Genomic DNA, 27,791 nt, shown 5'->3' with positions numbered 1-27,791 from the left:
ATAAATAAAAAGAAAACAGAATAAAAAAGAATAGAGAAAGCTAGTGTTAGAGGTCTTTTTTTTATAATTGTATAATAAATGAAAAGAAAATAGATAGAATACAAAAAGATTAGAAATGTAGTTTTATTTTTTTTATTTTATTTTATTTTTTAAGAATAGAATGAGAATAATGAATGCTTATTAGAGGGTAAAATGTGTTATTTTTTAAATATTTGTCATTATTTTATTCATTTATCTATTTTTTTGTGGCGTGGACATACCTTGACTTTTTTTCCTAAATGACAAATTTTGTGATACCAAAAGAAATGATTGATAAAATATTAAGCTACGAGAAAGATCATGCAAGATTAATTCCAAAACATTTTGAAAGACACTAAAATGTGTTGAACTTTTATTAAAACAATGTTACACATGTCTTTTTCTGTTTTGCATGATTTATTGTTTTATTTGAAATTCTTAATTTTGAGTGAAATGTGGAATGTAGATTTCTTGACAGGTGTTGTGAGGGGTACCTAAATTGCTCAAAAACAAAATTAACATTCTGAATAGTTCCTGTCAAATGCATAACTTGACTCACTTAAGGAGGAGAGACCGAGACGATGTTACTTGTGGAGGAGAAGGTTGATGATCAGTTCACTCACTCGTATTTATCATACATAAGCATTCAAAAACCATAATTGGCTACACTTTAGATTAGGGAACACTTTTCAATATTAACTCATTGCTTAGAAACTAGTGTTTAGTCTGTAAACGTTTATTGAATTTAGCAGCAAAAAAACCTACTGGACAAAAGCACATTTTAAATCAAAACATTTTATAAGGTGATAAGGCTATTTATTTTGCCATCATAACAATTACTGGTCACATGGCTAGTTGTTTTTCCTTTCTGCCTGTGATCAAATATGTCATGCGGCTCATATCTGGGTTGCAACCATTTAGTTTAGAACCACTGATTTAAAATGTAAAGTTACAGTACCCACCTCAACGCTGGGCATACGTCCTGAGAAGTTGGCAGAAGTATAACCAAATGTGACATTAGCAATCAGTTTAAGGCCAAGCTGCCTTGCATCCAGCAGGCGTAATAGAGCTTTGTCATTTTTGTACGCCTTCATTGACTGCTTCACCATGATCCTCGTCTTCAAAATCTCCTCCAGCATACTTGGCAGGACACCCTTCCGCACTGATGACTGAACACATAGAGACTTTGAGTTGAGCTGACTTGGACACAGACATTATATGAAAGATATTACTGTAAAATTGACAGTTTTTGCTCTAAAATGTGGCTGGATGAAATGTGTTCAAAGAAAACAACAACAACAAAAAAATAATAAAAACTGCTGTTAATAATAATATTCTTTTGGCTACTGTTTTATAACATCAACAAATCATAAGAAAATGCTGGTTGTTTGTGTCATTGAGCTCGTCGATATCCATAAACCTGTGACAATTTTTGAAAGCTGATACAGTCACACTTTTGGAAACCTGTTTCATATGATATTTTTCACAAATAGTAGGCAGTACAGTATACCGTACACAGCAAGGATTCAATTTTTTTTACTACTCACAACCAAATTAAATGGCTCATCACATTCAATTTAAGGACCACATAAAAGTAGGTATTTAAATTAAAGAGATTAATTGGCAGTGTTTTCTCAGAATTACCTTAACAAATGCGACACCATTGGGAGAAATGGTGATGTCATTTCTGAGCTGGTAAAGAAGGTCAGGAGGGACTCTCAGAGATGTACAACCAAACCTGAACTCATCACACCTGAGAGAGTGGAAGAGATAAACACTAATGAACCATAAAACAGTTACTGTGGATATACTGGATAGAAAATTAATGCAGTGGGTGGAAATACTGCATTAATATACGCTACACTAAACATTAAATCTAAAGTAGTTTTACGCTAAATCCAAAAGCATGCTTACGTTCCAAGATTCTCAACGCGTCCAAGGCAGGTGGAGAAACAGTAATTGTAGGCAATGATGATGGATGGATACAGAGACTGGAAATCCAACACAATAACAGAGTTGCTATAGAAACGCGACTCTGGCTCCATGACGAGCGGAATGCACTGTGGGGCTCTTTGCTGGGCACGCTGCTGTGTGCTTGGAGTGACTGGGATGTAATTCATTGGTTTTGCAATCCTTAACATCATTGATTCCACACGGTACTGCAATAGCAGGAGAAAGATTGACTACCAACAAAAAACTGAAAAAAGTATTTATGAATCAAATCATTAAAAACATAAATATAACAAATTTGTGAATCTTTTTTTTTTTTTTTTTTTTTTTAAATAAAGGATCTCATTCATATGTGCATTGACAAATTTGTGCATGTAATCTGCTCAAACGTTTTCACAAAAATATAACAATTATAATTCATCATTATATGATTATTATAAATATAATTTATGTATAGTTAAGATTTAATGTTTATATTATAATGTGTTTCTTTGTGTACAGTGAGAGAGATGCTATTGCTCAAACAAGGAGGTAAGGTTTTCTGAATAACAACAGATACAGTATATGCATATGTACAGCTGTCTCATCACAAGTCTATAATCTGGTGATGTATTGAAGGTGTTTATTGTGAATTATGCATAATTATTTTGAAAAGTTTTCCCTGTACATACAAATATGAAATAATATGTGCAATTATTGATGAATGAGACCCAATGTTTTTTTTTTTTAAATACTTGATCAATAACTTTGGCACATATCCTATCAATACACATATTGTACAACTGTAGGTCGAACCGTGCCCCGTTCTGCACTAAACTGCCAGTGTGAAAGCCCCCTAAATGTGTTTTAGTTCTTGTGTATGCCTGTTATTGATTTAATGCTATATCTTAAAGAATTCTCCTGCGTCTCCTCACTCCTTCCTGAGTGAAACGTGAAAATTATAGGAGAACATTCAGCGCTATTACCTTGGCAAATAGAAATTGAGAAAAGGGCAAATAACTGTGTATCGGATAAAAACATTTCATAATGAGTTTATCATTTTCATGAAAGGTTAGACTTTTGTGGAATCTTTTAATGAAATATAAAAAGAATAAACAATTCAGATTCATTTTTGTAAAGACTTTTTTGGTCATTTTTACTCACAATTTTTACAATTGTGTATTGTGACCAGACAGCTAAAGATGGATGTTTTAGATGGATGTTTACCTGTGACCCCCTAGTTAGCACGTGGTAGAACTGGATTCCAAACACACGTGCCAACTCGCTTGTCCTGCCGATAATATCCTGCTGCTGGATCAACTGGACTGTGCCACACACACGGCTCACATAATGATCCACCACTTTCCACCTGAACCAAACAACAGAACACACACACAAAATGTAATTAAAAGGATTTTGTTTGCATGAGCAGGCAATTTTACATACACAGTACAAAAATTATATCTCATAAAAGCAATGACCTTATCTATTTTTTTTCAACATGATGTGAAGTAAAAAACAAGACATATTTGAACTAAAACTGCTTAAGATTCTAGATTTTATTTTCTAGATTATTTTTATTATTTATTTATTGGGGGATTTTTGCTTTTTTATTGCAATGGAACATTATGATGACAGGAAGCAAAGTGGGAGAGAGAGGGGGGTGGGATCAGGAAAGGTCTGCAAACCAGGACTCGATCTTAGGACGTCCAAAGCCCAAAGCTGCTTTACTGTATGTTGGCATGGTACCCACACTGGGTAGCTGCGCCAACATTATTATTTTTATATGTTGTTTTGGTTGCTATATTATGCATTATTCTAACAAAATTTTGTAGAGTTTATTGGAGAAAATGTTTAGATAATTTTGCTACAAAACAGAAATACTAAGACAAAAATAAGTAAGTGAATTATTTTCAGTGCGTTGTTAAATGCTTAACATTTCACATACTTTTAACTGGTACCATACAGTATATATGGTACAAAACACAGTAATCAGTATGCTAGTATTCAATTTAGAATTGTATTAATCAAAAGATGAATGTAGCAATATTCATAGGAACAACCCTACAACAAGACCAGTAATAGGAATCTGACAGATGCGAGAACAATTCCCACCTGTGCAGGTGTGTGTTGTGGTCAAACCAGTCAGACAGTGTGCGATGGCTGTAGAGAGGAAAGCGCTGATGCAGGAGGTGGAAAGCCACATTCTCAAAAGTGTAGTTATTCAGTGCAGCCTGAAAACATACATGAAGCACTTGATGAAACACTCAGGTAAACAGTGTTAGCTCTGGCATTCTTAGTCTATGAATTTCAAGGGAACCTCAGTCTTCATAATCCTCCACAAGTTGAGGACAACACGTCCAACAATATGGATTTCCGTCATAGTGTCTGCACCATATTCGTCTTTCTCTGCCGTAAACCGATTTTCTTTTGCATCTCCTGTTAAAAGTGATGACATCCAATACAGCATTTGAGAAATGGGATAAGAAAATAATTACACAACCTTGGCAAAAGACCTTGCCTGTCTCAACTCCACAAAATATGTTTGTTTTTTTTTAACGAAATTATACTATAAATATAAAACTTAATGAGTATCTTAATGAGTGAGTCATTTATTCATTCGAATGGCTGATGCATTGAGAAACAAACCAAGTGACTAGTCTGTATGAATGGGTCACTGAATCATTGACCTGATCATTTTAGGAAAAAAATATTTAGTATTAAAAGCTATCTGTTACTTAGAAAGGCACAACCGTTCTCTTTTGTAACCATTTCTGATGGTAAAATTAAGCAAAAACAGGTAATAAACAAATACACTACTGCTAAATGAGCTAACCTTACCTGGCACACGGGAGAGTTGCTGGCACAGGTCTATACCGAATGTTGATGAACGTTGCAGTAGATACCCCCAAGAGTGCATTTGGACCTCATATCCAACCAGAATGTCTGGGTCATACCTAGTGGTGGTGGGGTTGGTGGATTCATGAGTTTCTGTGCTGTACTGGGTGTATAGCTTATCATCATCATCATAACTCAGTAAAAACATATTTAACCTAATATTTTTTAAACCAGTGTTTTTTTTCTGTTGAACACAAAATGAGAATACTATTTGTGGACATCTATAGTCTTTAGATTTTTTTTTTTTGAAGAGCATCATCACCCCACCTCCCTAAGTTTAATTTGAGTGCAACTCCTGAATGGTAGGGGAAGAAAATATATTTAGTGACTTTTTGTCCTGTTTGGTGCATTCTAGAATGGTCACAATGTTTTATTATTGTATAGAAGAGCTACTTCAAAATGTTACTTTTGTGTTCAACAGAAAAAAAATACCACATAAGTTCAGAACTTCAAGAATAAAAATGAATGACAATTTTCATATTTGGGTGAACTATTTCTTTAACATTTAAATTAAAATTCTACCAATATCAGCATATACACAGTTAATTGTATACATAATAAATAAATTACTACATGCTGCTGAATTATTCCGCTTTTCTATGGTTCCCACAACTCAAGAAATTGTTCTGGTGTTGTATTTCAAGATGTTCATCAAATCTTTGTCCTTAAAATATTCTTTGCATGTAGGATTAATTTCTTATGCATCTCATTCAATGTCTCCATTGCTAATTCCAAAACGTCATTTTAGACCTAGTAACGGAGGCCTGAACCGTTGATAGCGGCCCCACTTACAAGAAAGAATATCCAAAAGTTGACCTACTTTCTAAGAACATTTGTGACCTCTTCAAAAAGCTCCTTCTCATCACTGACATAGGTCACCAGCAGTCCCGTCACACCAGATTTAAAAAGCAGTGGCGCTGTGTTGCTGGAGGCTAAAGTAAAAATACGACAGGTAATAATGTTGCAACTAAGACAGATTAAAAACTATATAAAATATGTAATCATGCAACAAGGACTAACAAATAATCAGGTAAGTCATGAATTATTGAAAAATAATGCACACACTAATGTGAAGCAAAACATTAAGTGAGGTAATGCAGCAAAAGTGACGACGACATTTCCTATAATATCTCACTTCTTTCTGTACTTATCTAGTTTACACTTTAATGGGAATTGTGTAAATTGCAGATGTATGCAACCAAATAGGGTCAAAATCTGGAACTACTTCAGTTAATGAAAATAAAGCAAGTCTTTAAAATGTCTTTTATCTAGTATTATCAAACAATTAATCACAATGAGAATGATTTCTGAAGCATCATGTGACACTGAACACTGGACTGATGATGCTGAAAATTTAGTTAATTCAGACTAGTTACTTTTGTTGAATACATGATAACATATTATACACACAATAGAAACTACTTATTCATATTCTACTGATTAAATTTTTCACCTTTTAAACGTACCTTAGCCATAGCTTATTGCTTAAAGCTGCACTAAGTGATTTTTGAAAAACACTTTTGACCACAGCATCGGAAAGAAACCTAAAACACACTTGTAGCCAATCAACAGTAAGGGGGCTTGTCTTGTAATGACAGAGAGAAGAGAGCACGCAGTTTGAGTGCACAGGATGGTTATTAGCAGATTGAATATAGATAGAGAGAAATGGCAGATAAAAAGAGGAAAATATTAGGAAAATATCAGTATTTATATTTTTGCCTGGCTCCACTGACTGTTAGCACACCTTCCCAAATGAACGAGGCTTTTATACTTGTTGCGTTCACCGTTGTACTATTCTTTGAAATGAAGGGAGCGACGACGAGTAATTGTCCTCTAAAACCGTTGGGAATCACTGGTGAGAAGTCATTTTCCAGTACAAGTCTTGTGACGAATGAGTTGATGAATTAATTTCTTTATGTACAAACAATCCTAAACTATTGGCTTTACAGTATTTCACATCCAACACAAAACAACTGTAAGCAAAATAGTGTATAATTCATAATCTAAATGAATTTTTATTCTATGTTATACAATAAAAATAAAACATACTTCAAATAAGAAATCTTGGACAAACTATGCACACTTTTTTTTTTCCAAAAAAAAAAAAAAAAAATCCATCAAAAGGCACCTAATGGAGTTTTAACTTCACATTAAACTGCTTCGGTTTCACACAAATGCCGGCACAGACGTGCATGTTCAGCTAGAATCGCCCTGAACTTGTGCATGTTTGGATGCAGAGTGTTACATATTCATGTATTTGTGATTCGTTTGTTTTGTTTTTGATCTGTTTGTCCTCTAGGGGGCGAGTATGTTGTGTCTTTGGTTTATTAGGGACTGATTGCCGGGCACCTGTGGATCCTGTATGTTTGGCATAAGAAGTCCAAGTAGACAAATCTGTGCGGCGGGCGAGGTGTTCGGCAGCGGCTCTGTGTGCCTTATTGTTGTGTCTTACCCCCCATTAATTCTCCTATCGTTATGTCTGTCATTTTGGTAATAAATTCCGTAGTGTACGAGCTGTGTTGTCTATGTCCTCTCGTGTGTTATGGCGGCGGTCGTAACACAGAGCTATGCATAAAGTAAAAAAAAAAATGCCATGCACTCCGCCACGGAAAAAAAGTTTGTGCGAACTTCCTGCAACACCGCGATAACGTCATATTTTCTGCACGCACCCAAGTGAATGTCATCAGTTTTCATCGACTAAAACTAGACTAGACAAAAAACGAATATGAATGTGAAAACTAATAAAAACTAAAATGACAGGTTCACACAAAAACTAGACTAAAACTAAAATTAAAACAGGCCGCCAAAAACAACACTATTAATAAACAAACACAACACCAATCTCACCTTGAGCTGAAGAACAACAATCTTTATCAATGACAATGGCACCTGTCATCTGGGTAGTGCCACAATTTGGGAGAGGGACATCAGAACTGAGGCAGTAGAACAAAGCACAAATTGGGTCAAATTCAGGGTCAGGCTCAAGGTCACGACGAGTCCTTGCATGAAGCTCCATGCTTATCATTATGAGGTGCTGTACCTATAACAGGGAGACAAAAAAGTAAGATGAGATCAGCTGAAAACCCATAAGGATGAACTTGAGTTTCTAACCATGTGACATGAGATGAAGACAAATCTTTCCCCCCACTTTGTTAACCCTCTGAGGTCTAAGGATATTTTTGGGGCTTGGAGAAGTTTTGTCATGCCCTGACATTTGTGCTTTTTTCAGTTGCTTATAAACATCTAAATGGCTAAAGTCTAATATCACTGTAATCAGCACAAACTGGGCTATAATAATAATATGTGATTAGTATTTATGTATATGAATGTGTTTAAAAAAAAAAAAAAAAAAGTTATGCGTGGTTAGTGAAAAACTAAAAACTGTAAATCACTTGAATAAGGCCAAAAAACATACAGAACACTGGTTCCCGGGACTTTTGAGAGCTTGTAGCCTAGAATTTTTCTTTCTAAATTATGTGAAAATCATCTTGTTTACTCACCCACAACAATATATTGATTTAAATTTTCTAAGACACTTTTTGTTTGTAAAAGTCATATGCAAGTAGGTGTCAACTATCATGAATATCATTGTGGTATACACCTGAGAAGACAAAGGCCCGAATAATGAGCTGCATAATGAGCCTTTCAGTGAGGTTTGTGACTGAGAGGGAAGAGTTACAAAGAATGTAAGGACAAAATAAATGTATATCATTTTATGTTTGCAGTTTATTTAGAATATATTTAATTATCCCACAACATAATTTAATACTCACTTGCGAGTGCAGTTACTGACTTAAAGCTGACTTCCAAAGCTGAATTTTTTTGCATCATTACAAAAAAACAAAACATTTATTATTATTTTTATTAAAGCTGCAGTAGGTAACTTTTGTAAAAATATATTTTTTTTACATATTTGTAAAAAAACACACTCTTGCAGTTTAAATCTAGATTAAAGACCCATCTCTTTAACCTGGCATACACATAACATACTAATATGCTTTGAATATCCAAATCCGTTAAAGGATTTTTAGGCTGCATTAATTAGGTAAACCGGAACCGGAAACACTTCCCATAACACCCTATGTACTTGCTACATCATTAGAAGAATGGCATCTACGCTAATATTTGTCTGTTTCTCTCTTATTCCTGAGGTCACCGTAGCCACCAGATCCAGTCTGTATCCAGATCAGAGGGTCACTGCAGTCATCCAGATCCAGTACGTATCCAGACCAGATGGTGGATCAGCACCTAGAAAGGACCTCTACTGCCCTGAAAGACAGCGGAGACCAGGACAACTAGAGTCCCAGATACAGATCCCCTGTAAAGTAGGGATGCACCGAAATTTCGGCCACCGAAAATTTTCGGCCGAAAATGGCCTTTTCGGTTTTCGGCCGATAGACTTTTATCACCGAAACAACACGGCCGAAATGTTGTGATGACGCAAACAGAAACCGCGACCTGCACGTGCACCTGCATAGCGCAGACCACAAGCTCCACGCGACATTCACTTAACACCAGTGAGAACATTCTCTCTCTTCTTACTCCTTTATTCGCAGCACTAAAACGTCTCCTAACAAAGAGATTAAGACGGACCACGAAGTAAAAACAAAGAAAAGTACAGTCTTATAGAGTCTGTTAGCACACGTCCCACTGAGATCTTTTCGGATCCTCTGCACTTCATCGCGAATGTGCTTGATCCGCGTTATAAAGACCATTACTTGGATGTGAAAATATGGCAACACGCACTAGAAATGATCCAGGCCGCGCTGGATGCGGAGAACCCGCGTGGAGACGGAAAAGCGCCAAGTGCAGGAGACAGATCAGAGCACAGAAAAAAAGACTGGTCTTTGCACCAGATGAGGGGCATGCACCATCGTTGTCTGATATGTTCAGTGGAATTCTGCAAGAAAGTGCCTTTAAATAATAAGAATACGTTGGCTATTTTGTTCTTAGGCTACTATACACACACACACACACACACACACACATACATAATATCAGATTGTAGCCATATTTATGCTAGATTTTCTGCTAGATTTCTGCTTTAATTTGATAAAAATGTTCATTTATGCCCTGGCCCTATTTAAATACACTCTCTCAAATATTTCTCAAATGCCAGGCAGATGACAAGCTCAACTGCTCAACAGCTAGATGGTTAACTGTCTGAAGTCCCTATCCCCAGAAGTGATAACAGTCTTGCCTACTGGAGAAGTAATGCACTTTCTAGTCCTACATAGAAAATTTCAAATGCACTTCACCTAAATGCACTTTGTTTTTAGGAGAGAACAGTTCATTTTAAAACCTTTCTGCAGGCCAGTAGGCCTGTACATTATTATTAAATATACACATGAGTGGGATAAATTTTTAGTTTGAATTTTATTTTCTACTGTGCATTGTTGCAATGTGCTTAATAAATATTTGCATCATTTGTAATTATGTATTTTTATGTTTTTTTTTTAAATAAGTTATGTAATTGTAATTATCTTTGAAACTTTAATATTAATTTATGCAATTGCAATGTCTTAATTTTAGTAAAGTTAGTACACGGTCATAGCAATAAATGCAATGGTGCTAATAATTGGCATAATTTCTTTCGGTGTTTCGGTTTCGGTTTTCGGCCTTGGTTTTCTCTTTTTCGGTTTTCGGTTTCGGCCAAGAATTTTCATTTCGGTGCATCCCTACTGTAAAGACCTTGTCTCCGAGGACCACCAGGACAAGACCACAGGAAACAGATGATTCTTCTGCACAATCTGACTTTGCTGCAGCCTGGAACTGAACTACTGGTTTCGTCTGGTCAGATGAGAACTAGCCCCCCAACTGAGCCTGGTTTCTCCCAAGGTTTTTTTCTCCATTCTGTCACCGATGGAGTTTCGGTTCCTTGCCGCTGTCGCCTCTGGCTTACTTAGTTGGGGTCACTTCATCTACAGCGATATCATTGACTTGATTGCAAATAAAGGCACAGACACTATTTAAACTGAACAGAGATGACATAACTGAATTCAATGATGAACTGCCTTTAACTATCATTTTGCATTATTGACGCACTGTTTTCCAAATGAATGTTGTTCAGTTGCTTTGACGCAATGTATTTTGTTTAAAGCGCTATATAAATAAAGGTGAATTTGAATTAGTCTAAGCAGAGACATCCAGACTTCGCTCTCCCTATACACTTCCTCCAGCATGTCCTCGGCCTTCCCCGGGGCCTCCTCCCGGTGGGACGTGCCTGGAACACCATCCCAGGAAGGCGTCCAGGAGGCATCCGGAACAGATGCCCAAGCCACCACAGCTGGCACCTCTCAATGTGGAGGAGTAGCAGCTATACTCTGAGCTCCTCCCGAGAGGCAAGAGCTCCTCACCCTATCTGTAAGGGAGTGCCCAGCCACCCTGCGGAGAAAGCTCATTTCAGCCGTCTGTCCTTGTCCTTTCGGTCATGACCGACGTAGATTAACTGGCAAATCGAGAGCTTTGCCTTGCAGCTCAGCTCCTTCTTCACCACGACAGACATCGACCGCATCACTGCACTTATCTACCTGTCAATCTCCTGCTCCATCCTTCCCTCACTCGTGAACAAGACTCCAAAATACTTGAACTCATAAATAAAAAAGAGAGACTTACTCATGTTTATTATCTCTGCATAATAAAGTGCTTCATTCTTTTTATCTGAGGTAATCCACATCACATCTTTTTGTGGTGAATTGTGTCTTGTTCTTCTCATCGCAAATGAAGCAAACAGTAAAATAAAAAAAAAACGTGAACAGTCTTGCTGCTTTGTTTTCTGTTGTATGGGCGTATTCATGCCGCACGCTTCAGCGAAACAATCTCAATAGTGCGTTCAGCGCGTTAGATATTATGAAGGGAGACATGAAAAACGGACATTGCGGTGTTTTCATATGGATTACTTAATCACAGAATATTTGTTTTCGCCAGCACTTGTTTAAAAGTAGACATGTCAAGCTTTCTATAGATACATCTCTCATGTCTCTTCGTTGAGTATTCACTGAGTTACAGTTTGTAAATGAAGATCACCGCAGACAATGCCTGCAGACAGCACACCTTGTTTATCTTTATTTTATAAATGCACAAAGTTTTGTTATTATTATGTCTGTAAACAAAAAAAGAAGACCCTTTACAGTTTCAATTGATGTATTGCTCTTATCTGTACAATTAAAACTGAAAGTGTCATTTAAGTTCTCTTCGGGGTTATCAGGAGAAAATGCCTCATAACGTGTATACGGGTTAATCTACTCCAAAGGGTTAAAACTGTATTTTACGTGTTTATGTAATTTTATTAATTACTCAGTTTAAAGAAAGCAGATCTTACTAAAACACAGTCAAAAGAATATCCTACCTCATGCAATGCTTTGGCCTCCTGCAAGTTCTGCATACTGACTTTAAAGCCATATGAATTACAGATTGATGGTCCCTCAATCTGGGAGTTTTCTCTCTTCTGAACATTCATAGTGGTAAGCTGGTTCTGTATGGGATATGATGCATATGCTATAAAAACGCTATCCAATACTAAACAAGGATTATAAGATTGAAACTTCAGGAGATTCAAAAATTCATTAACTTTAATCTTACCTTCATTTGTGTGGTAAGCAAAACTCTCCGTAAGGCATCTTTGTTTTTTTTACCCTTCTGATGTATTTGCTGTGATCTGGGCTTTATGTCTGTACAAAAAAAAGATCAAAAAGTGTTTGTCAATGAGAAGATACATGTTAAAGCTTAGTGGTCATCTTTTTTGGAAGTCTAGTAAGCAGTACTGCATTCGAAAAGTAAGCATGACTGATTCACAATTATCCTGATCTCATCAGAAAAAGAAAATAATTTTTAGTTCAGTTTGACTGTATTTGACAGTAGCTTTTCTCAAATGAAACAGTGAAAAATGATTGTCAGAGTAGCTATAGTAATAAAATTAATGTGTTCATGTCCTTGGTTGTGTTGCAGACAAAACTATGCCATTCTTTCACACAGAAAAAAAGCAGAACACACAGCCCTACTAGCATCATGCACTGATTGGGTATGGTGTTATTTATTTTCGCTGTTATAGACTGATAGATTAATCCCAGTTGAGTAAAATGTCTACAGTTTATCAATGTCATGACAAATCTGATAATGATCTTGATATGATATTGTTTATTGCCAAGCCCTATGTCAACTCCATCGACACAAAAGGGTTTATCTCTCATCATTAGGTGGGTTCCAGTATTAAAATGTTTGGGAACCCATTATAGATAATAGAGCTGAACAACTTAGTTAAAACATTTAAGCTTTCAAGAAAAAACATAAAGCTATACCTTCATTTCTTATTGGACTGTAGCTAGACCCATCGTCATCAATGTAGCTTCTCCGGTGGACAGGTGTGCTATGGAGCTGGTAAGAGCATTTGACATCAGAATCTAGGTGTTTGACAGGAAAAACTGATGGACTCAAGAGGTCCTTTGGGTGTACACTTTCAAGTGATGTGTCATTGAGATTTTGAGACTGCTCCAAGCTGTGAGATTGTAATAAATCAGTCAAATCCTTCTGGTCCTCATCTTCTTTAATCTCAGCAGATATTTGTTGCAATGTAGAAAGATCAGGAGAATATGGAGAAGTGATCTGACAACCTTTGTTTGTCTCTATGTCCAAGATGCATTTCGTACTCTTAGGGCTACTGTTAGATGAAGCTGCTTTAACTGGTGAAATATGGAGTGGTAAACTTAAACTATTCCTACGGATACTCTGCAACTCTGAAGCCTTTTCATCTTTTTTATTCCACCTTTTATCATGATTCTCTGAGGAAGGTGAATTATAGTCCTCATTTTGATGTGAGGTTCTGTCATATGTTCCAAGTTCCACAGTTGTCTGGTCACCCACTTGTTTCTTGTCACTCTGAAGGCAAGCATACTGGTTTTTTGCTTGCAACCAGAACTGTACCTGTTCTCGACTTGGGGCACACTTGCAGGGAAGCATAATCACTTTTTGATCACTGCCAGAAAATGGGTTTTTGTCCTTGGTCAGTATAGAGGATTTACACCCATTATTTGGTGCATAGGCTTGATTTGTCATTGCAGAAAATGCAATTTTCCAAAATTGTAAGCCATTTTGAGATAAGTCTCCATGAAATTCAACTAGTTTGTTTGCCAGTCTGGTTTCCAGAATCAATTTTCGACCACCAACCTCCCTGGGGAAAAAACAAACAAACAGTAACTTAAAGCTGCAGTAGGTAACTTTTGTAAAAATATATTTTTTACATATTTGTTAAACCTGTCATTATGTCCTGACAGTAGAATATGAGACAGATAATCTGTGAAAAAAATCAAGCTCCTCTGGCTCCTCCCAGTGGTCCTATTGCCATTTGCAGAAATACATCGCTCCCGTTAAGAAACAACCAATCAGAGCTGCGGTCCGTAACTTTGTTTGTGTTCAAAGTGTAGAAAAATGTATATAATAAGCGAGTACACCATGAATCCATTTTCCAAACCGTGTTTTTGGCTTGTCCTGAATCACTAGGATGCACCTATAATAAGTGTTTATATTCGGACTATTTTAGATTGCTTCGGGGGTACCACGGCGGAGTAACCCAGTACCTTTGTGATTCTTCATAGACATAAACAGAGAGAAGTAGTTCCGGCTACGATGTTCTTCCGCAAGACGCAAGCAGTTTTGTTTATTAACCGCTAGAGCATCAAAAGTTACCGACTGCAGCTTTAAAAGAATATACAAAAACAAAATCCATGCGGGTGAACCATTATAAATGTTACCTTGGCTTCAAGGGTGCATCTGATGGGTCACTGCAGAATGGTTCCTGGTAGGTGGCTTCTGAGAGGTCCAGATCCATCAGAGTAGCTAAGATTTCCTCCCGAGTAGGTGGAGACATGAGAGGTTTGAGAATGTGTGTTCCCCCACTCTTTGAACTCAGAGCTCCATTTTTTAGCTGGGACAGTGAGTTGATGGACTGTGGGGAACTGCTTGGTGTTGCTGAACTGCCATCTAGGGGATCACTATTTGGGGAAACACCATTATAAGCAAAAGAAGCAGAAGTAAGGGGGGAAAAGGGCTCTGGGTCGAGCAACACATCTTTCTTTTCACAGTGAAAGTCCTGAAAGTGGCTAAGGCCATGAATTTTACCTAAAGAGCCTCCCCAATCTTTGCAAAAGATTTTTTCTGAATCAAGAGATACCTTATTGGAATAAACTTTGCCACTTTCACAAAATGACTTATCAAACAGTTCTGGACTTAGAGTCCCAGACTTATGCCAGTCCAGTTCATGCTTGCTGCTCTCATCAAACACCTTTTGTGTCCTGTCGCCTAACCCAACAAGGGCATTGATTGCCTCCTGACTGACATCACTGAGGAACTTCTGAGGCAAGATCCTATCAGTTAACACAAACTGGTTGCCAGAATAAAGACTGGAGAACTCTGTTTGCCCAATGGCATTGATATCAAAGCTGTAATTGTCTGGGAGCTCTGGGGACAAGCTATCTTCAATTGAGCAACAGCTATCAAAGCCAGGGTCAGAGAAAATCACAGGACTATCATCTGATGAAAGATGGTCAATTCTCAAATCATCCGGTTTCATTTTTTTACTTCTGATTTTGAACTGTAATTCTTTTGGTACTTTTGTTCTTGCACCCCTTGGTTTTCTTGAGGTTGCTGAATGAGGTGTTTTAGATTTGGCTGTTTTGGGAATATCAGTAGGGTGACTGGTAGAAGACATTTCCTCAGTCACACGATCGCTTTCATGTGGGTCCTGTCCGGCCTTGAGTTGCCTCTTTTGGAGAAGTTCCTTCAACACAGCAAGCCCAGAAGGTAACTCAGTGACACACATTTCGTCAATTTTAGGGTCTGAGGACAATGTTAGACCTGTGTGAAATCCAGCTTTAATTGCACTCTTAGCAGAGGGCATAAGGGAGGGTCTACAGTCGACAGAATCCAATAAAGTTATGGTATCTTTCTTTTTTGTTTGCAGTCTTCTTGATTTAATGGTCGTTTTTCTGGTTGACTGCAAATGCTGTGCAGTTCTGGTGTTCTCTTCATGGTCAGAGACCTCTGACTTTAATTCATATAGATTTTTTGTGACAGTCCCATCTTGACTCATATTTTGTGATTTTGAATTGCTGTATGTGATGACGGAACATGGATGTCCTACCTTCTTGGTGGAAGGGGAAAGAATACGATTTAAAGATTTTTCAATACAGGGATTGAGAACAATCTCTGTGTCCTTCTGTAATTCATTTGAGGCAATGGCATTGAAGACAAAAACAACATCTTGATTAGATTTTTTTCCAGGGCTAGTGACCACTGTTTGAGAGCCTGAACAACTAATAGTAAAGTCCTCTTGACTGCTTTTTAGAGAACTGGGATCCTGATAAGGAGTTAAGTCATCAGATGAGGAAGTAATAGGTGCATTATTAACAGAATGTAGAGCCTGTGAATTATCACTCTCCTCATCTCGGACCTGCTTTCTTTTTGGGACTTGCTTCTCATTCAGCATCCTGTCTTTCTGAGAGGTAGAGGTGTCATCTTCCAAAGGGATTCCTTCAATACTTTCACAACGTTTCTTATGTCTCCTTGAAGCCATTCGAATACCTTTCCTCTGTGAGTCCACAGATTTCACTGAATCTTTATTCACTGACTTTGTTGAAGTATTAGCTTTTCTTTTTGGTCTGGTAGCAGAAGTCTTTTTAGACCTGGGTGTTCTGCTTCTATCCCAAATACCTCTTTGGTATGGTTTTGGAGCTAGTACTTCACCTAGACATGGATCATTATGTGGGTTTATTAGATTTGAATTTGATTCCAGTAAGGGCTCAGTAGGAGACCAACACCTAGGTGGGGTTGAATCAGTAGGACTTGAGGCTCTTTCTGACAAATAACCCAACTCCACCATCACATCAGAATACTCTGTACAGCAGTCATCAGTGAACTCATTATAACAAGGCCGTGGAGGGGGTAATTTCGGTAAAGTTATCAGTGCTTTTGCATGCTTCACCCTCCTAGTCTTACCAGCTCGTGGAAACCTAGATTTTGGAGAGATGCCAGTTCTCTTTGACACTGGGTTCACCTTAGCCTTTCGTTTGGGACACTTCTTTACTTTTGGCTCAAGTAGCGGGTACTTCACTGCTGTAGACTCTGGCACTTTGGGCCAGAATTCTTTGAGAGGAGCAAGTCTTTTGTATTTGGCAAGCTTTTCTGGTGTTAAAACAGTGCAAGCTTCATCAGTGTCAATTTTAGAAATCTTCACTAACATGTTCTTCTGACCCTTGAATCTGTTAATGATTATATATTTAATGATGATTGGTGGCTCTTTTTTAGTCAGTTTCCTCTTTTTTTGGCTAAAGACATGATCTTTGCCCTTAAGGCCTTCATGTTGCACCAAAGCTTGTTTGAAAGAACCAGAACTTGCCTGATCTCCATTTTCACCGTCAAAAGTCATTTTCCTTTTTGCCCGCAAGGTATATTTGCTACCTGGTAAACTGGACACCTTGGTGCAAGAGATTTTCGTTGGAATATCTGCAAGTTCATCCTCTACTGAGTTCTTGATCAAACCTTCAATGGTTGGTGGATCTGAAATGTCCATGTCAACCTCCTTATACATTTCTTTCTGGTTAAGAGAGCCTACAGTGTTGGAAAGAAGTGCTGTGCCTTCTTCTTTCATAGGAGACGGGGTCCTCACAGGACTTACCCTTTTTTGACCCAATGTTGTCTTCTTTTTGATCAACTTTAACCTTGACCTTCGCTGCTCAGGAGGGTCTAAGGTAGAGCAACAATCCCCAGTCTTGCTCCCTGTCTGTTTCTTGATGGGTCTGGAGAGGCAATTAGACAGAATAACGCTGGGAAAAAATTTGTAGTGTGCCTCCTGTTGTGCCACAATTGTCCTCTCAGTTTTATTCTCTTGGTAATCCTCGTACCTTATTTTTAGTTTGCTGACATCTTCCTCTTTTTTATCCTGTCCTGTGTCACCTTCTTGAGGGCCCAAAGCTTGGTTGTCTTCCATAGGGCTTTGTGTCTGGTCAAAATGTATCACAGGTCTTCTGCAGTCATTTGGACTGAGTTGTATTTCAGTCTTGGTGGGGCAGTTCATCAGCTCAGAGTAACATACAAAGAAGCTCTTGTGATTCTTGGGGATGGATACATTTTTTTTCTCCACATTTTTAATACTGGTAGAATTCCTTATGCTCTGGTCAAGTTTAGAGTTTCCAAAAATTGAATCATCAGGATCTGGCTGATTAAGGCCAGTGGCTTGGTTTTCATCAGTGTATAAAGAGTGTACACCTATTTTTTCACCACCAGGTTTAGGTAAATTTGCAGTCTTAAAAGGAATTGGGTGTTTAACTGGTGGAATATATGGCATCTCTTTGTTAACTCTTAATCCAGTTGAATATTCATTTGCCTCTTCACTTTTTAAATGCCTTTCTGCTAAATCCTCTTGATTGAGTTTCTGCTCAGCACATTTGTATTCAATAACAATTTTAGCAGAAGATGGTGGCTCCATACAAACAGCTTCATTTGGAAAAACATTTCTGCTTCCAAGGATCTTATCTGGTGCTTTAAGTGACGAGCGTGTCCGGGATTCCTTGTCTGTTATTGATGAATCTACAGGAAACATGACAAGTATGTATACACCACTGCACCAAAAGCAATCATACTTTTCGTTGTAATTCATTAAATTAAATTAATTAAAATTCTACTTACCACTATTCTCATCTGCAGCTCCATCCAACTGTGGAATGGACAGATCAGTAAGTAGAGCACTGTTTCCCTTCCAATATAATTCTTCATCTGATGAGGCCTGTTGCTCTTCACTGGAGCTTTCGTTTGCTTCTTTCATACATAATCTGTGAGGGAAGGCAACACAGATTATGATTAAACAACATGCCATCAATTTAAATAAACAAAAGGTATAACATCACACAGGCACCATCTGTTGTGGACCAGCCAGTGTTTTCCAAAGGTCTATTCTGAATGCCTGTTAAGAAAGGTATAATAAGTAGAGATAGGATATGATGATGTATAATAAGTAGACTGATATGGGTTTTTCTATAGCAGATGCCGATGTTTAGAGGTCAGGGTCAGCTGATGGCTGATATGTGCTGCCGATTTTTAGGGCTGATATCTTGAAGTTTTCCCCTTTATTTGCATGATAAAATGTCACACTAATAATAAGTGGATGCACAACATTTCTAAACGTATTCTCAATTACCTTCACATGTGGCAGCAGCACTTTCCACCACATCAATAACACGGGCTGCCCGCTGAGGTGCCTGACTGATCGGTGCTACTAAACACAGATATCGGCCGATGCCGATATATTAAAAAATTACAAATATCAGCCCGATATATCGGTCGACCTCTAATAATAAGTTAATCTTTCTGCTCAAATAAACCTGACTGACCATTTAATAACATATAATAAGAACTGCATAATGTATTTAAAATAACAATATAATTAATGCAAACAAGAATTAAAAGAATTTGGGGGCGTGGTTGGACACCGAATATGTAGGACGTGTCTCCATTTCGCTCCGCGAGTTTGTGTTTATCTTAACTCTTTAATACAGTTTCTTTTCACTAATTAGGCTGGTGCAAAATTGTGACAATTACTTTGTCAGTTTTGGAGTGTTTTGGGGGAATTTCAACCGACAATGTCAGCTGCACGTGGAAACTCGGCTCGCACAGGCCGTGCTAATAAGGCTTCTCCCTCGACTGAGCCTGCATCTCCGCTGAAGTTAGTCACGGAACCCGAGTGTGCACCCAATTTGGATCATCTCCGGGCTATGTTAGATCAGTTGAAAGGGGATATTTGCGGCAAAATAGACTCGCTGTCATGCGAGCTTCGAGCGGACATTTCTTCGGTAAGAGAGGAGCTTAGGCACGCAATTAAACCGATGCAACAAAAACTCAGCTCCCATGATCAAGTTATTATGGAGTTGCAGCGCGCGTGCACTGACCACAGTGACCTGCTAACTTCACTGGATTCAACAGTTTCCACGCTAAAAGCCGAGGTTAAACAGCTGACCGATAAGTGTGAAGACCTGGAGGGTAGAGGGTAGGTGTGCCGGAGGGGGCCGAAGGTGGGCGCCTGTGGCGAGTGGGGCGGGGCCGAGAGGCGTGGGAACGAGGAGTGAGGCCAGGTGTAGTGATTGGAGATGAGCTACACCTGAGCCCCACCGCTAGTATCGAGTCCCACGTAGGAGATGGAAGGATATAAAACTGGAGCGACGACCGTGAAGGACGAGAGAGGACCAGGCCTGGGACATTATTTTATGTTTGCTTTTTATTTATGCGCGTCAGTCGCCGTGAGGGGCTGACGCGCTGTTTTGTGTTTACTTTTGAATATTAAAACGTTTTAATATTCAAAAGTAAACACAAAACAGCGCGTCAGCCCCTCACGGCGACTGACGCGCATAAATAAAAAGCAAACATAAAATAATGTCCCAGGCCTGGTCCTCTCTCGTCCTTCACGGTCGTCGCTCCAGTTTTATATCCTTCCATCTCCTACGTGGGACTCGATACTAGCGGTGGGGCTCAGGTGTAGCTCATCTCCAATCACTACACCTGGCCTCACTCCTCGTTCCCACGCCTCTCGGCCCCGCCCCACTCGCCACAGCGCCCTACTGAATTTATTGCCCAGCTGCTGTTGGACTCCCTCGGTTGGAGGAGTTGCCCCTGCTCGATTGGGCGCATCGCACTCTCCGATCCGACCCTTTGTGATTCGTGTGCACTTTTTTCACGTGAGGAATGACATTTTACGCCGGGCCAGCGAGGCCCTTTTCTCTACCAAGGTAAAAGACTGTTTCTCTTTCCTGACTATACTTCGTCAGTTGCGAAGAAACGTGCTACATTCACGGACGTTAAACGTTTGTTACATTCGTGTCCTGGAGTGAAGTTTGGATTGATGTTTCCTGCGATTTTGAAGATGACTCTTCCCGGTGGAGCTACACACAACTTTGAGGACCCAGCCACTGCAATGGACTTTGTCAAGGTGAACTTAAAGTCTGGTGTCTCTTCTGGAGCTACAATTTGAAAGCGGCTGGCAGTCTGTTTGGTAAACGGAGTTAATTTAACCCGTTTTATATTGGTAAACTGCACTGCTTTAGGTTTGTGACACTTGGACTTGAGTCACTTTTCATATTTTGATACTGTGTTTGTTTATATATTTATTTTATGCTTTATTACAACTCGCATGTGCACTACTGGTTTGTGCTGTTAAAGGAGCATGCTAGGATGTTTTCGTTAGTTTGTAGGATTTGCTCGCGTCTTGTTTGGGAAGACGCTTCAGCTCGTGGGGTGGTGGGTGGGGGTGTGGGGAGTTCTCTTTTATTCTCTCTCGCTGTGTGTTTTGTATTTTGGTTAGTCAGGTCGCCCATGTTTTAATTTATTTCTGTGACTGTTACATTCATACATTCCATGCTGCAGTGTATACTAATACTTGACTAGCATGCAGCAGTCTAGGATGCCACGACATTCAGGGACAGGACTCAAATTTGTTAGCTGGAACTGTAATGGTTTAAATCAGCCTATTAAACGTAGCAAAGTTCTTCACCATCTTAAACAATTAGGTGCCCATATTGTTTTCCTTCAAGAGACTCACTTAAAATCTTACAGCCATATCAGTTTAAAGGGGAGGTGGGTCAGTCAAGTATTTCATTCTAGTTTTAATTTTAAATCTAGGGGTGTTGCAATTTTGATTCATAAATCGGTTCCTTTTGTGTGCTCTAATGTAATAGCTGACCCCAATGGGAGGTTTGTGTTTGTTACGGGACAGCTATATAGTAATTCTGTGATTCTGGCCAATGTGTATGGTCCAAACTGGGACGACGACAATTTTTTCCATCAATTGTTCGCCAAATTACCTGACATGTCCACACATCTACTTATTATGGGGGGTTACTTCAACTGTTGGCTTAATCCTGTATTAGATCGTTCTTCTACTAGACCAGGTGTGCCCTCGAGGTCTTCTAAGACCATTTTATCCTTTATGGATGAGTTCTCAGTCTCTGATCCATGGCGCTTTCTTAATCCGTCTGGTAAAATGTATTCTTTTTTTTCTCATGTACATCACTCCTTTTCTCGTATTGATTATTTTCTCCTGGACAACAGTTTTCTCCATTCTGTTCAGTCTTGCTCTTATGATACTATTCTATTATCAGATCATGCTCCGACCACACTGGAGTTATTCATACAGGAGCGTGAACGTATTTGCCCCCCGTGGCGTCTCAATACGTGCTTGCTATCTAATGAGGATTTTGTTAAGTTTGTTTCTAATCAAATTGAATTTTTTCTTACTACCAACAGAACTCAAGGGATCTCAGCCTCCCTTCTTTGGGAGACTTTGAAGGCATACATTAGAGGTGAAATTATTTCATACAGCAGCTATGAGAACAAACAACGGAAAAAAAAAATTAAAGGATTTGAGGTTACGAATCTCCCAGCTTGATAATATCTATGCTTTCTCCCCATCCCCTAACATATATAAGGATCGTCTCTCTCTTCAGGCTGAGTTTGATGTTCTTTCTACTAAAGAGATTGAGGAGCTCTTATTTAAGGCTAAATATTGTTATTATGAATCTGGGGATAAGGCGACCAAACTTTTGGCCCATCAGCTTCGACAGGCTTCCTCCTCTCAGCAGATTCCACAAATTCATACTCCTTCTGGTGTAACAACCGATCCTAAAAAAATTAATGATCAGTTTAAACTGTTTTACTCCTCTCTATATAATTCTGAGGTTGGGTCTGATATGTCAGCCCTGAAGAGTTTTTTTGACTCACTGGAGTTGGTTATGGTAGATGCTGATATTGCTGAGCAGTTAGAGGGTCCGATCACCATAGATGAACTTAAAAGGGCAACATTTTCTATGCAGTCTGGAAAATGTCCAGGTCCGGACGGTTTTCTGACCGAGTTTTACAAGACCTTTTTTGATAAATTAAGCACCAGTTTTGTTAGAAATGTTCAATGAATCTTTTACTCTTTCTAAATTACCTCACACTCTTAATCAGGCCTCCATATCGTTACTTTTAAAAAAGAATAAGGACCCTGTTTCCTGTCCAAGTTAACGTCCAATTAGTCTTTCACCTGTAGATGTAAAACTTCTGTCTAAATTATTTGCTCTGCGACTGGAATCAGTTTTGCCTTTGATAATCTCTGCTGATCAGACAGGATTTGTCCAGAACAGACATGGGTTCTTTAATCTCAGACGACTTCTCAATGTTGTTTATAATCCTTCCACCTCAATGGGGCCGGAAGCCGTAATCTCATTAGACGCGGAGAAGGCTTTTGATAGAGTGGAGTGGAACTATCTTTTTTACGCTTTGGAGAAATTTGGTTTTGGCCAGGAGTTCATTTCTTGGATTAAGTTGCTCTATTCATCCCCTGTGGCTTCTGTCAGAACTAATGACACCCATTCAGATTATTTCCCTTTGCACCGCTCCACTCGTCAGGGCTGTCCTCTGAGTCCTCTTTTATTTGCTGTTGCTATTGAACCTCTGGCTATTGCGCTTCGTTCAGAGCCACGCATCACTGGAATAACAAGATATGGTCTTGAACAGAAGGTCTCCCTCTATGCAGATGACTTATTACTATATGTGTCCAATCTCTCTGTCTCTGTTCCAGCTGCTCTTGACATTCTTAGGTCATTTGGTCAGATTTCAGGCTATAAACTAAATTTGGACAAGAGTGAGCTGTTTCCTTTAAATCAAGATGCCCAAAATGCGGCTCAGGGTTTCCCATTCAAAATTGACCCATTTGGCTTTAAATACCTTGGTATCCAGATTAGAGACCGATTTGAAGATTTGTTTGATTATAATTTTGCCCCTTTGTTAGATCAGATACGGATGGACTTTCAGCGGTGGTCATTGTTGCCTCTTTCCCTTATGGCCAGGGTCAATTCGGTTAAGATGAATATCCTCCCCAAATTGTCCTATCTCTTCCAGTGCATACCTATCTTTCTTCCTCAGTCTTTTTTTCAAAAATTAGACAAGTTAATCACTGAGTTTATATGGAACAGGAAGGTCCCTCGTTTGCGAAAGGAGCTGTTGCAGAGACCTAAGACCCTTGGGGGCTTGGCCCTTCCCAACTTGAGGTTTTATTACTGGGCTTCCATCCTTAGAGTAATTCAGCTTTGGATTTCTCTGGAGGGGGCACCAGTTCCTCCTACATGGTTGAGTATGGAGATGTTTTCTGTTAAACCTGCTTCGTTGACTGCCCTCATTCACGCTCCTCTTAGCTTTTCTCCCTCCCCTTTTTGCAACAATATTTTAGTTAAATCCATTATTAAAATTTGGAAGCAATTTCAACGCCATTTTGGTTTACAGACCTTCTCTTTCCTAGCACCTTTATCAGCTAACCCTGTTTTTCATCCTTCCTTAATTGATGGGCCTTTTTCTTTGTGGTCTGATTATGGCATCAAGGCATTTAGGGACTTGTATATTGCTGGTACATTTGCATCCTTCCAGCAACTCTCAGAGAAATTCCATTTGCCTAAACAGCATTTTTTTAGATATCTTCAAGTTCTTAGTTTCATTCGCAATCTTAGCCCCAATTTCCCAAATCTCCCAGTGGCCTCTCTAATCGACTCCTTTTTAACCCCATTGCCTACCCTTAAGGGTGCGATTTCCCGTTTATACAATCTCATCTATTCTTTGCAGCTTACCCCGCAGCATAAAATTAAAACCCAATGGGAGGAGGATCTAGGGGAGGGAATCTCGGAGGAGCTGTGGGTTGCCATTTTGCATCGGGTTCACTCCTCATCTATTTGTGCCAGACATGGTCTGATCCAGTGCAAGATTCTACATCGTACCCATTTCACTCAAGTGAGGCTTTCCAAAATCTATAATGATGTCGATCCCACGTGCATTAGATGTCATCAGGCTCCAGCTACCCATGTCCATATGTTTTGGTCTTGTCCTTCACTATTTAATTTTTGGACACAGATATTTGATTCTATTTCTGTTTGTACAGGGGTTCAATTTGATCCAACAGCATGTACGGCTTTGTTTGGAGTTTTACCTCCTACTTTGCAACTTACTAAATATAAAGCTGACTTTGTAGCCTTTGTCTCCCTTTTGGCTAGACGTTTGATTTTATTAAGTGGAAGTCTCCTGCACCGCCTTCTCATTTGTCTTGGATCAGGGACATACTTCAGTTTGTGAAGTAGGAGAAAGTTAGATGCTCGATACATGGTTCTCTTGCAAAGTTTAATAAAACTTGGGGTCCATTTTTTGCACATGTTGAGGGATTGACTTTTACGGCTATTCCAGAGTAGTCACCCTGATTGTCTATTAATTGTGAGTTTCTTCTTGAGTGAATTTGTAGAATGCTGTGATGCTTTTATTAATCTATGTGTAAGTGAACATATTGGACTTTTATTTAGTGGGTGGTGACCATTTTGTGTTTTTGGTTTGTTCTGTTTATTTGTTCTTGGGTTTTTTTTTTTTTTTTTTTTAAAGAAAATTATACCATTTAAACTATTACTATTATTCCTTATCTTTTATTTATTTTTATTTTATTTTTTCTTGTCAGTTGTACTTGACACTGTCTTGACACCCGATTTGTTACCTCTTGATTTTGTTATGTCACTTGAAAATCAATAAACAAATGTAAAAAAAAAAAAAAAAGAATTAAAAGAATTTGATAGACAATTCCAACAATGCTTACGGGATGTCTGGTGACTTTTGTGCAGCAGAAGGTCCTGACATGTCACAGTCCCATCTTTGGGACATGATTCTACTGAGCTCTGATTCCTCTTTCTCCAGCTCAGGCCCAGCTTCCTCATCATCACTGTTACAGACATAACTAGCAATCCCAGACAACTGCTGGGACACTGCTCTGGACCTGTCGGTTCTAAATCCATCATCAGCCAACGCTTCAAACAGATCAACCAAAGCCTGGTCTTCACTGCTGTCTGTTAAAACATTGTGGAAAATGTAAATATAAACTTGAAAATATAATTAGATCATGCACTGTACAAGAGAAAAAAACGAATTATGCATATGTACACAACATGCAAAACAAAATTGTGATCAATAAAGATATAGATACAAAGTACTGCAATTTTTTTTTCTTCGTCAGTATTTGTTTCCAGTATACATATCAAAAACATGGGTTAATATGAAAAGTATGTAACATATTAAAATATATTAAGATTTGTTTTAAGAGAATGCATTTTGAAATTCACTTTTTCCTGCTCCCATTATATTATTTCGATCACTGTGAACACCGTGAGCTGTTGTTCTCTGCCTGTTACAGTATTTTCTCCTCTTTGAGCTCGTCTTCAACGTCTCTAGTCTCTGTTCACTGTCCTAGTCACTCCCGAAAATATCAGAAAAATAAGTAAAAAAACAAAACAAATACAGAACAAAGAATGGCGAAATGTAAGAATTTTTTGTACTTATGTCACTGTTATTTTCGGTATCTACTGGGACAGTGATGAAGATCTGTCAGTTGTTTGCTATCGACATGTTAGTAACCACTGTTCTAGAGTAATATATTTTGCTGTATGTTTGAATCTCAGTAAAAATATTTTTTATATTTTTTGTTGATTAAGGAAAAAAATTGCAGTGTGAAAACAATTTAGGGAAAAGGTAAGAGTTTTTGCTTATGAAACAGATATATTAGTCGTGATAGTCTCAGTACCAAGTATTGCTGATTGGTTGGGTCCCTGAGAATGAGGGAGGAAGGTCTGACTGTTTTCCAACAAACTTAAAATGGCCTCTTCATCAACAACTGCCACTTCAGCATCTTTCCCACCATGTCTTTTTGTGCCTATATGGTAAACAAGGAAAACATTTTTAATACATTCAATACACTGAAAGGGGTCCTATCATGCTTTTTTCCCTTTAGTGTACAAAAGGTGCTATCAAACACCAGGACTGTTAATAAGTTTTTTTTTTTTTTTATGTCACATGAGTACAATAGAGATTACAATCAAAAACAAGCAGATGTTTTTTTCATTGTTGCCATAGTATCCAAGGCATGAACTGTAAAGGCACAGCACTTTTCTGGAAAGGGTGCACAGAGTGCAGAAACTCATTTGCATTTAAAGATACACACAAATAAAAAATATATAGTACTGTAGTGATGAAGTCCTCACTAACTAGGACAGGACTATCTAGGACAGGACAATTTGGCGTTCACACCAGACGCGACTTGCGTAAATAAATCATGCTATTCGCACATAGTTGGACACTTGAACATTTTGGGTTTATACGCTTCATTCGCATGTGAAATTAACTTAACCACAGATGCGAATTCGCATCATGGGGGGGCTTCTGCCAGTTGAGTTCACTCAGCATTTTCAACCACCATTTTTATTCGGATAATTTTCAAAATATTACCTTTTATCGTGTCATGAAATGTAGTTTTAAAAGTATTTCAGGAGAGAATGTAGTTGTTTTAAACTCAAATATGCGGTTTATTTATAAAAACAGCATCACATTTTCGGAGACGAGCTCCATGAGATCAGCAGGAGCTTGGTGATCATGTATCCGCGTAGAGCAGTCCCACCTCGGCTAGACCTTCTGACATGTGCTGCTGGCTTTGATGTCTCTTTAGTGGTTCAAGATGAAATATAACTTGTTTGGGGTAAATCTAATCTTTGGTCTTTATTCAATTAATCTATTAATATGTTATATATACACAAGCAAGATCCTTTTTATTCCTGTTTCTGTAAAAGTATGAAGAAGTATCAAGTAACAGCTCCGGGTATGCACATACAGCGATGATAATTTGTCCACCATTGTCGCTTCGGCGCAAAATTTCAGCAAAGATCATATTTGTTAACTTGTGCATTTCGCACAAATCGCGTCAAAATGCCCAAAACGCTCAATTTGCACCACCGCAGGTTGTCTATTTGCATCTTTGCACTGACTTAACATTGAACTCACTCGCACCAGACGATCTATTCGCGTCTGGTTTGAACCACCATAAGAGTACTCTCCAAGGTGTACCTGTACTCAAAATAACC

The 27,791-nt window shown here is 38.5% G+C and overlaps 1 protein-coding gene across 2 annotated transcripts in view; it reads right to left on the bottom strand.

Annotated features, from left to right (window-relative positions):
- Positions 1-27,791, bottom strand: part of rev3l (REV3 like, DNA directed polymerase zeta catalytic subunit) — a 105,473-nt gene that overhangs the window by 7,477 nt on the left and 70,205 nt on the right. For both annotated transcript variants that reach the window (XM_026291585.1, XM_026291586.1), the window contains exons 10-25: positions 26,462-26,590; positions 25,484-25,730; positions 18,523-18,665; positions 14,592-18,423; positions 13,143-14,011; positions 12,427-12,515; positions 12,194-12,319; positions 7,693-7,885; positions 5,666-5,777; positions 4,789-4,904; positions 4,268-4,386; positions 4,063-4,181; positions 3,175-3,316; positions 1,933-2,177; positions 1,663-1,771; positions 981-1,187 (exon numbers count right to left, since the gene is read on the bottom strand). In XM_026291585.1, the coding sequence (XP_026147370.1) occupies positions 981-1,187; positions 1,663-1,771; positions 1,933-2,177; positions 3,175-3,316; positions 4,063-4,181; positions 4,268-4,386; positions 4,789-4,904; positions 5,666-5,777; positions 7,693-7,885; positions 12,194-12,319; positions 12,427-12,515; positions 13,143-14,011; positions 14,592-18,423; positions 18,523-18,665; positions 25,484-25,730; positions 26,462-26,590 (6,797 nt within the window). The remainder of the gene's footprint in view (positions 1-980; positions 1,188-1,662; positions 1,772-1,932; positions 2,178-3,174; positions 3,317-4,062; positions 4,182-4,267; positions 4,387-4,788; positions 4,905-5,665; positions 5,778-7,692; positions 7,886-12,193; positions 12,320-12,426; positions 12,516-13,142; positions 14,012-14,591; positions 18,424-18,522; positions 18,666-25,483; positions 25,731-26,461; positions 26,591-27,791) is intronic.

The sequence above is a fragment of the Carassius auratus genome, chromosome 20, assembly GCF_003368295.1.
Source record: "Carassius auratus strain Wakin chromosome 20, ASM336829v1, whole genome shotgun sequence".
Classification (NCBI taxonomy): domain Eukaryota; kingdom Metazoa; phylum Chordata; class Actinopteri; order Cypriniformes; family Cyprinidae; genus Carassius; species Carassius auratus.
The sequence above is the reverse complement of the archived record's forward strand: the minus strand, read 5'-3'. Positions and strand labels throughout refer to the sequence as shown.